The following is a 13,547-nucleotide window of genomic DNA, read 5'->3' as shown; positions in this document are numbered from 1 at the left end:
CGCAAATTTTGACTTATGTTGAGGCCGAGGTATTTGTATTCTCCGACTTGTTTCAAGAGGTTATTGCCTATCTGGTAAGGAAAAGAGTATTGTTGTCTTTTATTGGTTATGGTCATAAATACAGTTTTGTTCGAATTTATTTCCACCTGCCAATCATGCCACCGATTTATAATGTGTTGAAGCGCATTATTTAGGTTAATCTGGTCATTTGGGTTATTGATTTGTGAATAAAGTATGCAATCATCAGCAAAGAGGCGAATTTTTACGTTCACATCTTTGACCAAGTCATTTATGTATATTATGAACAAAAAAGGGTGCCAGTACTGATCCCTGTGGGACTCCCGATGAAACTTTGCCTCTGAATGATGAGTGCCCATTAATTACTACGTACTGGTAGCGATCTAAAAGGTAGTCTTCAATCCACCTGAGAATTTTTCCTGCTCCTAGTATAGAGTCTAGCTTAAACAATAGCTTTGGGTGAGATACTTCGTCAAAGACTTTTGACAGATCGATGAATCTGGCGTCAACCTGTCCTCTATTGTTTATGACACTAGAAAAATCGTGACTGCTTTCAACAAGTTGCGTCACTGTTGAAAGGTGACGTCTGAAAGCGTGCTGATATGAAGTAAGTATTTGGTTATTCTCGATGTGGGTGGAGACATGCTTTAGAACAATGTGTTCGAGCAATTTACAGCAAGTTCAGGTAAGGGAGATGGGCCTGTAGTTCGTGAATTCGTTTTTGTTTCCAGATTTATGAATGGGAATGACTTTCGCTAACTTTTAGTATTTTGGAAGTTGCCCTTTGTTAAGTGATTGTGTAACTATTATAACAAGATATTTTGTTACAAATTCGGCTTATCTTTTTAGAAATTCATTTGGTATATCGTCCGGCCCAGCACTTTTTTTTTGTGTTCAGGTTGAGTAGAAGAGATAAAACACCCAGTTCGGTAACTACAACGTCATTCACAGCCAAGACTGGGAAATTGGACGCGAATCTTCACCGGAACGCGTGGGAGGGTGTTCCCATTATTTACACGCGCCTTATGATCCATCTTGTGTTTTTTTTTATTGATACGGATACTGAGCTGTGTGCTATATGCCTGATTTCAAAGGAGATATGCTGTTCTGCCTTCAATTGTTCGCCGGGAGTTTTCTGCTTACAACGCCAACGACACGAAAATTTTCTTTGCTGGTAGAGGTATACAGCTTCGCTATAAAAGCGTGGACCGCGCTCTACGTCTTGTAAACCTGTCAGTGACTACGAAAACAATATTCGAGCCACGGCATAGCAAATGTCCTTTGTATATCAATATATTGCCGCCCGCAGGGTCAAAAAGCAACGCTCGGTCAGGGGCTTCTAGAAGATTCGAGTTTATTCTTGCTCCGGACGTAACTTTTATCCTTCATTCATGCTTTCTTGTCCTTGAAAGTGCCTGTTCATTCTCGCCCAGACCGCGCGACGCTCGAAGCTTCTTTGCTAAATTTTCGAGATAGTCACCTTGTCGAGTCAGTCTCGCTCTCACTTGCTGTTACGCCGCCAAATTGCCGCCCGCTTTTCTGCTACCTCGATGCTCGTTTTTTTATTTTGTTTGGCACAAGTTCGCCGATTAAACCTTTGTTTGCAGTTCACTGTTGATCCTCTGGTCACCTTCATTCGTGGTAATATAATATTCTCAGAGCATGCCGGCACAGCGTATACGTACGATGAGTGCCATGCCGTTTCCGCCGAGGCTGTCCGCGAGCAGCTTGGTGAGCGTGCTGTCCCGGTACGGGATGTGGCCCGACCGCTTCTTCGGGTCCGCCAGGCAGGAGATGCAGTTGCCTGGACAGTGAACGGGCATTTCAGCGAGTGAGGAAATGACCTTCGGTGTAGGTGGGCTCACCGACGTTGTTTGGACCACAATGTTTAAATAATCGCACATACATACACTCCGCAACGCTGTTAGCGCGAAGAAGCGATTGCCAGTATTTTATTTTCTTTCAGGTTTTCAAAACCTGAAAGAAAAGAAAATACTGGAAATCGCTTCTTCGCGCTAACAGCGTTGCGGGGTTTGGCATCACAACTACTGCTGTGGTGGAAAGTGTTCACTTGCAGCACTAGCATAAGCGGGAATCTTTGGTTACTATTTAGTTGAATGCGGTTGAAAGCGCGCCGATGTCGTGTTCGCGCTGACAATGCCACGCAGTGTACATACTGCGTTAGTCCAAAATTATAATGACCGTAATATTATGCGCACAAAAAAGTTTGGTAGGCTTGTTTCTCTAAACTCCCTCATACCAACTCGAGAACAAACGGCGCGTCATTCTTCGCTCTCTGAACGCGCGCTAAAGCTCTCAAGAAAAGAAAAAAAAAATGAAAAAAAAAGAAATACGGTCCGCGTTGTAGTCATGCTTACCATTAGTAAAGAAGTAATGTTCATTATTTCCACATGTTGGCTCTTTCTAGGGTGATTTCAAGTAAGACCACATAGGAGAAATTCATTCAGACCTCATTCTGCTTTAATTTTGTTCACTAGTGTCTAACAGCTTCAATAGGGAAATGCAAAGTTATTTTCACAAAAAACATCCGTTTTGTTGCAAGAAAATAATCTACCGATAGCAAATGAGCATGTGTAAATTCTACACTTTCTCTTTCCAAAATCGTATGTGAGGTAGTTAGAACACAATCGTTAATATGCAATATAACATCTCTTGACACATATTCAAAGTTGATGGAAAATATAAAATAAATAAATAATATTCTTGGTTTTTATGGGCAACATATAACACTATAAATTGATCTCAAGGTAACCTAACAATTCCCTTTTATTCAGAACATGATGGTCAGCGTGTTACGTTAAAACTATGTTATGTTTCAAAGCATTATTCATGGAAACCTGTGTTGATTGGTAAGGCGTGCACATGAGTGGTTCACCCAATTTTCTCTGCATCTTAATAATATATTATCTTAAAAAGTCCCGTCTAACATCATTGTTACCCGAATATATCATTATATCTTCGAGATAAACTAACCTGGAGTTGAAAGTCAAGGTCTTACGAGCAATATGGGGAAACAAAACTGGCCTTAGTTGGTTAGGGATCTTATATAACACTTTGAGAGTCCCGTAACGTTTCGGGGCTAGTAGATCCATTGGTACTTATAGAACGAGATAATATTTTTTTGAAGGGGGATAGCTGAAAACGAACCGGCTACCAGCCCCGAAACTTTTTCGGACTTTTAGATCGCCACAGAGGATCCCTTACAAAATAAGGGTTGTATTGATGATGTCTTTGGGCAAGTAGTCGGTTAGCTGTTCTATAAATTTATCATAAATGTGAAATGTATAACAGAACTAACCAACTATTTTGCAGCTATAATAACAATATACATATTGATTAGTTTTTAGTTGTTTTTTGTATTGCAATTTTTCTTTTGCTCCTTATTTTTATCTATTTGCAAAATCTATTTTTGAATACCGATGTTTTAAGGTTAATTTCTATTTTTTTTTGCTTTCATAAGACTATGTTCTACAACCCCCACGCCTTGTGTCAAGCCGTATGGGCTCTTAAAGCATTTAATAACTGATAATGACACCGAGCGTGATGAGGATTAGGTGATTTTCATTCATTGTTGTTCTCACCGAGCACCAGCAGGGACTTGTTGATGTTGTTGGCCTCCGTGAGGGTGTTTCCCTTGCTCTTGGTCTTCTTGGTCTTCTCGGAGCCGGCCAGGTCGACGAGGCTTAGCTTGCCCTGGCGTCGGATGTACGTGTTCGGGTCGTCCGGGTCCTGGATCTCGGACGCGAGGCTGATGCTCAGGATGGTGTGGCTCCGACTCGAGTGCTCGTTCATCTCGTGGCTCCGCACCTGCCGGTTCTTGCGCCCTGCGTAGAAGGGGAACGCCCCACGAAGGGATGCAGCTAATCGTTCGCTCTCGTATCCGTGGTAAGCCTCGATAGAGAAGGGAGAAGGCGAGCGTTGGGGGGGGGGGGGGGGGGGGGGGGTGAGAGGAATCCATCCCGCGAAACAGAGCGCGGGACGACCTTCACGTTAATTACGTTGCGTGACGTCATGGTGTGAGTGATGACCGTCGCGCTGATAACGTTACGTTACACCGCGAAGTCACGTGACACTGCGAGGTCGAGGAACTTGATAACGTGACGTGGTTCTTTAACGACACCGTGACGTCACAGAGGACTTTTGAATGCTATTCATTTGGAGAGACGTTGGAATATATCACCGGAGACAGTTTTTCTCTCCCCAATTACAGACGCTTCGATTTTGCATAATGTATACAGGGCGTTTTTGCGAAAAGTATGCATCGCACTAAAAAAAGGTTTATATCGTGATCTTTGCCAAACGGCCCATTTGGGAAATATGTAATTAGTATATGAATTACTTTCGATTAATTACCTTTTGACTAGTGAATTTAGAGGTTTGATTTCAATTAGAAACTTGCTGAGAATTATCGAAATTCACTAAATCAACTTATTCCAAAAATAAATGACCTTTTCGCCTCCTTTGTAGAAGGGAAGAAAGTGTAACACAATGGCCTCCGAGATTTTTCGCGCGCTCTGCTCCGGCCTGTCCAAACACTCGGCTGTCTCGCAGAAAAAGCTAACCGAGCCAATTTACTAGAAATAGATCTCAGCCAGGTGGCGCTTATAACCAAACCAAAAACGGAAACAGAATTTCCTCAAGGCACAATGCCAAGTGTGAGCCAGCAATATGAAGCTTGTATTTTCATTGCTATCATCATCGAATTAGAAAAAAGGTAAGTCGACCTCTGTTGATTCGTAATTTTCATTCCCTCCTCCGGTCTTTTCGCTGTTTCGCTGGGTGGCACCTCTTTGCTCGACTCGCCCTCCTCTTTTTTACTGGGAAGATTAAACACGCAGTTTGTATGAAAAGAAGCTCGTGGACATTTGTTCCACACCTTTCGAGCTTTGAAAAGATGAGTCTTCAAATTTCAAAAAACTTTTTTCTCCCTTGCCAAAGGTTCGCGTGTTACGGTGAGAGGAGGGGAGCACATTTCGCGGTGCTCCTAAGTTCCGTAGACCGACGATAATATGGAGTTTTCGTAGATCGTTTTCGCCGTCCCGCAATTCTTTCCATAGCCCGCTACGATAGCCGCAACTCTGCAGTCAAAGCCTTCAGCGCGCAGGCGCAGTAGACTCTAGGTTTCTTCTTTACAGCGATAGCTGTTTGTGGGACACATCTCGGGTTCCGCGCCGTCGGCCGCGCTCCGTATCGACGCGGGCCATTTTCGGCACTCCGCCAAAAGATTCCACATTGACGTCGTGCCGCTCGACACGACTCTGATGCCACGCCGCGCATCACGTGACCTGTTACCTGGCGTCAGCTGACACTATGACGTAACCTCGTCATGGCAAGTCACGTTGCACAGTGACGCCACGCGACTTAATGACGTCAGGTGACACCGTGAGTCACGTGATGTCATGACGTCACGTGATACTGTGACGTCGCGTGACATCATGACGGCACGTAGGAACACAAACATGAGACTGCTGATCATGGAAACAATGAAAACAAAGCGTTTTCGCTAATTATGCCGGAAAGATTCTCGGGCGATAAAATCAAAAAGCTAGTTGGGTGCAAAGCCGGCGAAACCACGGGCGTGAAATTCGATGGAGCTACAACGCTCTAAACTTGAGTACACAATTTTGGAAGTGTTCTTCATCGACCGCAAGGGGGTTTTAGTTCGTGTCCAGTAACATTGCACAAGACGTTCGGGCAGCCACATCAATGACAGGGAACGATTCATGGTTGCACATGCAGTTTCGTCTTTTCCTGAATTTAAAACTTGGGCGCGCGATTTTTGAAGTGTTCTTCAATTACGACAAGGACATTCTAGTTTGTATCCAATAAAATTATTTAACAGGTTCACGAAATACTGTTTACTGAATACACCCTCAGTGGTTCCAAAGCGCTACAGCATTTTCGTCAGGTGTGTTACTCGGTTTAATACGCGAAAAGCCCATCCGGACCCTATAGTGCGCTCTCGCACCTTTACCGTTCATTCAGTCCATCTGCTCCGAGATGAGTCATGACACCTTAGTAGCTCTGACGTCACACCTTAGCTGTCCGTTTCATCTTACAAATTACGTTTTTTTTGTCTTGGATTGGTTAGCGTTTCATTTTTGGTCGAAGAAAATATTGCGCGATAAATAATCCGAGCTACACCTTTACCTTCCTGGAGAACGCCGTCAAGGTCTCCAAGGTCTTCGCACTCAACAACGAAGAGGTTCTCCGCGTAAAATCCCTTGTCTTTTGACCAACGTACTGGAAGTGTCTTGGGGGAAGGATTGAGGAGATCGAGAACCTGCGTGGAACATTGGAATCGTTGAACATCCTTAATAATTCGCTTGTTTCAGCCACTCGTTCAAGCTCGTATGTTCTAGTTTCACGTTATACATCCCGACGTATAACATTAGAATGTGTGCAATACACCAACTCAAGTTTATAACTTGGTTTTTACCCTTTTTTGCTTTTCTACAAGGTCAATTGTGTGGCATACATAAGATATCTATCATTGCATACTTTGCTTGCATTCTGCGCCATGCGAAATCAGGTTTGTGTACTTTGTCGTATTTATTATTATTTCCGCACCGTAAAGAAAAAAAAAACCAAAAAAGTTCAACAACAAATGATTTTTGTTTTTGTAATTCAAGAAGTTTCGTAGACTGAACATGGCACATCAGAACAATAACATATGTATTTGGAAATATATGTAGACGCAGGTGCTTCGATGGTATTGGGCAAACCAATAGGTAAGCGGCGTTTGGCAACTTCCGGTTCTTTAGAAAATTTTGTTTCACTGTTGGCAAATGAAGGCAATCAGCTGCAAGCCTGTTCAAGCATGGTTCTGAAACTTCCAGACTGTATTTTTTAAAACCATGCTGAGACAGGCTTGCAAATCATCGTCGTCGCTTGTCAACAGCTAAACAAAATTTTCTATAAAACCGGAAGTTGCCAAACACCGCTCGCCTATTAAAGACAACCCGCTGGCCGCAAATCACATGAAACAACAACAAACTGCGAATCCTAATTATATCGCTAGGAATATAAGGAAGCAAAGTGCGAGAAACGAACGGCCAATCCGCGCTTTATGCACTGTTCACCGCTCGGTTGATAGGGTGGTGGAAGATAAAGTTTAAGGATTGCTACAAACTACGGAGGGTGCTCGGTGAGGGACGAGGCTGCGGTGAGGCTCGGTGGGGGACGAGGCGTCATGCTCAATGCCACAGCGGGGGCTGTTTCTGAGCTCTAAATATACTTTCAGCCCCATTATTCGCCGAGTTTCGTCCACGTAATGCAGTGATTGGCTTTCGTAAGTGGTTTGCGGGAAAGCAAACGCTCCGGGTTTCTTAGATTGCACTTGCTCCTTGGATCGGTCATACGCCAATCTTTCGCCACGTGATGACGCTCCTACCCTTACACACGCGTAGAGATCGGAATCAGGCGATGAAAATCCCACCGCGCTCTCAGCTCAGGGGCGCTGCGGCCGGCGAGCGCTTAAAATAAACCTACGTCTAGTAGCATACCGTTGGCAGTGCTCATTTTTAATTCGCAACATAAAATACGCGTGCCATTCAAGGTCGCCCTCGCGGTGCTCGCTCATCTACAGCGTGTAGGATGTGCCCGGATAGGGGGCCCCAAAGCTTGAAGGCCCCGGATCAGCATCGGATATCACACAGAGCATACGCAGACCTTCCACGCACGGGCAGCACGACGCGTCAAACTGTTTAGGTCACCCAAAGTGTTGGGACCCCCTATGCCAAAACTCTCGGATGTCGCCGTACCTCAAAGGCTGACAAAACTAACGCTAACTCTGACTTGTGACTTTCTTAAGCTCGAGGCACTCACGTGTTCCTTGTAAACTTCCAGGTAGGAGGCCTGGACGACGTACTCGACGCCCTTGCGCAGCTGGATCTCTGCAAACAGGTAGCCAAAGGCCAGCTGCATGATGCCCGGCTCCTGCTGGTTGTCGCCACCGCCTTCGTCGTTGTCCTGATAGGAAAGCGGAGAGACGTTTAGGGAACGCTTTCTGAAACTGTAAACGCAACTCTGCCACTATACCAATGACGGATATGTTATCCGGGTGACTGCGCGTGTCCTGTGGTGGTGCCCAAAAAACAAATGTCTCATTGATCGAAAAAAAAAATTGTGAGCCATTCAACTTTGTGAAGGTGGTTGGCCAGCGAAGCTCCACAGATGATTCATCGAGAGACACACAAAAGTGCTTCACCAATATATACAGTATATTTGCAGTACATATACAAAATTTTGAAACGGTTGTGATAATTGCTTTGTGATCACTTTAACAGCCACTAATGAGTTCCATTACAAATTTGGTGAGATTTTTCGCTAAAGTCTAATCTATACATATACTGCTTTACATATATAAAAGCTCCTGCTTTTATATATGTAAAGCAGTGACGTCATGCGACTCGAGCGGGAGAAGGCCCATTGTTCTCGGATGTATCTCGATTATCGCACGTTTCGACGTCTTTCCTTATCAAAATGCATATCGAGATGACGGGGGGTATATGCATTACCATACAATGGGGCGCTTTTACACGCAATTTCTGACTTTTCTTTTTGCACACGGATACCAAAAATACATGGAACCCTAGCCAGAAACAGCTTTGCTGTAAATATCAAAACAAAGCAAAAAAAAAAAAAGACCAAAGAAAAGCTGGTTTTTAAGGGTATACGATTCCTGCAGGAGCTCCTGATGCGGCAGAAGCGACGTTCAAGATGTCTCGAATAATCGGTTTGAGTCACTGAGAGCTCAGGGAACGCGGGGCGCGACTTGACATATCTCCACGCGCCTCGCTTCCTGATTGGCTCTTCAGCGGTTTTGTTGGCTAATGCCGCACTCTCATTGGCTGCAGGGCGATAAAAAGATGCTCGGGACCCTCCACATTCTGAGCTTCATCACTAACTATACATGGCTTGTAAATGAAGTCATTCAAAGAGCGCTCCGATGACCACCAGAGAAAAGGTTAAGAAGGAGCTCCCCTCTTACCAGGATCCTTGTTTGTGCCTCCCGGATTTGCACAGACGTCGCCATTCTCCCCCGAGAAGGTTATAGAGGATTAGCCCGTCACCCCAAAGTCTTACAAAAACAGCTGCCCTCTCCTCCTCTTACATGGTGGTCAAAGGTATGCAATGTGGCGCCAGTGCAAGCCATGTATTGGTGACGAGATATTTCGGTGGCTTCCTCTGATGGCTCCTACAGTCTAAAAACGTTTGTGCGTCTACTTTCACGCACAACACTCAAAGAGCCAATCACCCCAACTCACGGAGGCAGCTCAGCGAATGACAATGCCGAAACATATGTTTAGACCAAAAAACGCAGTCTGAGTTGTGACATTAAGCAATGCAAAACGTCACGCTTGCATTGCTTAATGTCACAACTCAGACTGCGTTTTTTGGTCTAAACATATGTTTCGGCATTGTCATTCGCTGAGCTGCCTCCGTAAGTTGCGGCGATTGGCTCTCCGAGTGCTGTGCAGGAAAGCAGACGCAAGGGCTTTTTTTAGAGTGTATAAGTGATGTCACGACCAGGATCGTGCATTGTCAATGACAATTCTGATCATGTGCGTAAAAAGCGCAGCGGAAACTTGTACGCATCGCGTCCCGAAACTGATACCTTCAAAGTTGAAAATCTCATATTTTTATTTTTCAAATTACTGAGAGTAGGATTAATCCTACTCAAGACCTCATAGTGAGCGTTTGGTCAGTTGTGGCAGGCCGACCTCAGCGACGCGAAAAAAAAATATATAAGATTCTTATTTTTCATTTCAACTATCAGGTTAAACATCAACTTATGCTTCAGTGTCCCGCGTCGTCTAATTTATCAAAACACGCAATTCTTAAGGCAAACCAAATATATAAATTTAAAGTATTACGAATGATTTATATAAAAAGAAAACAAGTTATATGAAGGATATTAAGAGAGTTCAAATAAACGATTTACATGACGATATGACACACGAAGAGAGTCGAGCATGCGCACACACTATGGTAAACAAACAATTAGTTATCGGGCATCAAACTTGTTCAATCAATCGGACGATTATACCTATTTTACTGTGTCTTATCTAAAATATAAACAACCTACAAAGAACATTCGTATATCGCACAATATCACTTATATGTCATCACAGATTAAACCTGACGACATATATACGACCTCTACAAAAATCGCCTTCTGCACGCTGCCGTCTTTTTCTGCTGGACCGTGGAAAGCCTTCTTAGCATGCGCTGTTGCTCCACAGTTCAGTGACTCAACATTTTTCGCCCGGGGGATAAGCGATGCAAAGGTATGTAATATCAAATGGTTTAACACCTGAGACTGTGGTGCAAAAAAGGAGAAAAAACTTTTAGTTGAAGGATAAGACACAGAAGAAAACTTCCCTGCTGTGTTTCTTCCTTCGACTTAAAGTTGTTCCCTTTCCGCACCACAGTCTCAGGTATTAAACGACATGATTAGCTACCACCAGCTCGCTCGCGCACTTACAGAATGATTCTGCGGTGTGTTTATTTTATCCACAGACGAATGATAAATTCGCCCGTGGATCTGGAATGCGTCTTCTACTGTGCTCTGGGACATGTTCATGCTTTTTCCTCTTGCTCATTTTAGTTTTGAAGGAAATATGTTTGGAATATTTTTTGCCTACCTTTTTGTCGTTTTTGTCGTTCAATGAGTAATAAAATGTATTACTATTATTGTTTTCTTTTAAATTGTGATGTGTTAATCCAGATGTTTTTTTTAAGATTCTGTGTGCGTAATAACAGTCTGCCTGTAGAAGTTAGGGCTGGGAGGAGTGTTACCCTACTGTTGATGCGCCTTTTTATTTCGTCCTATTTATGCTCAAACGTCGTGTAAAGAAAGCAATCATTCTATAGTAATCAGTAAGCTCGTATTAGCAACCACTGAAAGAGTGGTTAGTTCTACATTTGATAACTGACAAAAGGCAAAAAATGAAACAGAAAATAATGCACCCTAATTTCTATATACTGGATCCCCGCGACAGGCGGGTATTGGTACCAAAGGCAAGTCTGCGATCACTTCACGTTTTGTTTTGACGACGACGGGGATATAATGAGTTCCTTAAAATTAAATATTCTTACCATGAATATATGAGTTTGATATAACTTTATTCATACCTCGAGTAAGACTTGAATTCCGGCATATTTACTTTGTCCATCGCATGTCGAATAAGATTGACTGAGAGCATGCTACCTTGGAAACAAGTTGTCGGAGAATTCAGAGCATGGGGCTAGTCAAGCTGTTCTTAGCAGCATTACTTTTCTTGCCATCCGCCAACATGTTTGGAAGTAAAGGGTGCTATAGTATGTTCTATACTCTGAGACACTGTGCAATAAGCCTGTCTTCCAATAAGCCTGTCTTGACACACTCCTCCCTGAGAGCACGGTATTCGACATAAGAGTTTCCGCATCGATATCAACTTCCAGTCGCGTAAACAGTAAATAGGTTCTGAGAGTTTGATGCAGGAGGGGTCAACGTGGAATCACTCACAAGTTCTTCCAGAAACGCACCCAATGTTTTTCGGTGATAGGTGAGTGGCTTACCGGAGGCCCAGTAAGTGTGTAGGTTTTTCCAGCCCCGGTCTGACCGTATGCCATGATTGTACTTGCGAACCTGCGAAAAAGAACTATCGAGATGTAGCTTGATTGAAGGCGGGTTAATCAACAATAAAGCGACATCAGCCCGGACATTTGTCTCAGCTCCGTACTCCTTACTGAAGTTAACGGAAGGAGAAAAGAAGGAAACATAGATGAGAGAGTACGATAAAAACAATGTGATGATGATAGAAGAAACGATGAGGGTGATGATACAACTCACATTAGACAAAAAACAGAATAGATTAGTGAACGACAATCTTTGGCACAATCATGACGTGATGTCGTCCTAAAGCTTTGGTTTCCCTTGCACCCCTGCCGATCTGCCTGGCTAGTTGCACGGATTTGCGAAAGAAGGTTGCATACGTCAATTAAGAATTGGGAAAACATGCGGTAAGGGTGTTTAATTTTAATTCTAGCAATATTTTAAGGGAATGGCCGGTAGAAGAATTCCGTCTTCATTGCATGTCTATGGGTCTTAGCGGATATTAGATGAGAGAATAACCGTCACAATCAGTAGGCTAACTTTATTCAAGCTGTTAGCTAAAAAATAATGTTTTAATCAGCCATTTTCAAGTGTTGTTTGAATGACGATCACTATCTGATGCTAAATTAACCTAAACAATTTACAAAAAAGGCAAAAATTTTGAGTTATTCATCGATCAGTTTTTGCGTTTGTGTTTCCCAATCCTAAAACTGCTGGAGCGACAAAACATATAGCGAGGAGTGTCAAAAACAAGTACGTCACTTTTATACGCATGCTTGTAAAACGTGCTCGTCGTGTTTTTTATTTTTGAAATTGGACGATAATACAGGAAAACGCATGATGAATATCTCTAAGCCCATTGCAATTTCCTAGACCTTTAAATTGGCGGCCTTTATGTAGCTGCCGGCACTGCTGCACTTTCAACATTACCCATCAAACCATTCATTAAATAGTTAAAAAAAAACAATAATTTATCTATTGATTGAGTGTGATGGTTATTGTCCCATTTTATGTCCTCTAAGCCCGATACACATGCGAAGACGTCACTCATCGGTCAACCACCGTCCTTTTAGACAAAAACATATATAAAAAAAAAAATGCCGGTGCCTTACTGCGTGCTGGAAATGAACAGTGCGGAGAGCCGAGGCGCTGCACTCAAACCGCCCATAATCATTCTCCACGCAAATGCAAAATTTGCGAAAGGTGAAAGGTTACCTTGTCATGTGACGTCACAATTTCGCCGCTAGACATAGTGGGCAATATTCTCTGCTAAATCTGGAGGATAATTTGACATTCCGTTACATGAGGTCTCATTGTGGCTTTACACGACAGTGACGTGACATGGTCATGCAACGTTATCTGACGTCGCAGTGTACGTTGACGTCACGCATTTCACGATTTCCCCATTAAATTCAGCGTGGATACGCTTCACGTGACGTCACCATTTCCCCGATAAATTTATTAGGAAAATATTTGTTTCTGTTACATTTAGTGAAGAAACGCTCGCATGGCGTCAGGATGCCACGACTTCCAACTGAATTTAGCGGGGACATTTCTCCGCCGAATTTAAAGGGGAATCGCTTTGCGTGATGTCACACTGTCGCGTGCCACTATGATTCTCCGCTCAATTTAGCGGGATACACCGTAAAACAAACACCCTGTATATTTCGTTGGGTAAGACATGACACAAATAATACGTGATACACAATCAGCGCACAACCTTGGTGGGTATCGTAAACCTTACTTACACACGTCAGGGTCGACAATAATTACACTAGCTTGATCATGCTGAAAGAAACCCAAAGACGGCACACAATGTGTTGTGAATGAGCTGGACACATGCTAGGTGTGTGTGTGTGTGTGTGTGAAGACAGGTTGTCACGTGATATCATGACGTCACGTGACT

The 13,547-nt window shown here is 43.4% G+C and overlaps 1 protein-coding gene across 1 annotated transcript in view; it reads right to left on the bottom strand.

The window, feature by feature from the left end:
• LOC8033658 (kinesin-like protein KIF12) overlaps positions 1-13,547 on the bottom strand; it is a 173,021-nt gene that overhangs the window by 17,661 nt on the left and 141,813 nt on the right. The window contains exons 5-9 of the mRNA XM_040213715.3: positions 11,605-11,674; positions 7,867-8,010; positions 6,190-6,322; positions 3,621-3,863; positions 1,704-1,822 (exon numbers count right to left, since the gene is read on the bottom strand). Coding sequence (XP_040069649.3) covers positions 1,704-1,822; positions 3,621-3,863; positions 6,190-6,322; positions 7,867-8,010; positions 11,605-11,674 — 709 coding nt within the window. The remainder of the gene's footprint in view (positions 1-1,703; positions 1,823-3,620; positions 3,864-6,189; positions 6,323-7,866; positions 8,011-11,604; positions 11,675-13,547) is intronic.

The sequence above is a fragment of the Ixodes scapularis genome, unplaced genomic scaffold (assembly GCF_016920785.2).
Source record: "Ixodes scapularis isolate PalLabHiFi unplaced genomic scaffold, ASM1692078v2 PGA_scaffold1__304_contigs__length_218370807, whole genome shotgun sequence".
NCBI classification, from domain to species: Eukaryota; Metazoa; Arthropoda; class Arachnida; order Ixodida; family Ixodidae; genus Ixodes; species Ixodes scapularis.
Note: the sequence above shows the minus strand (reverse complement) of the source record. Positions and strands in the feature narration are given on the sequence as shown.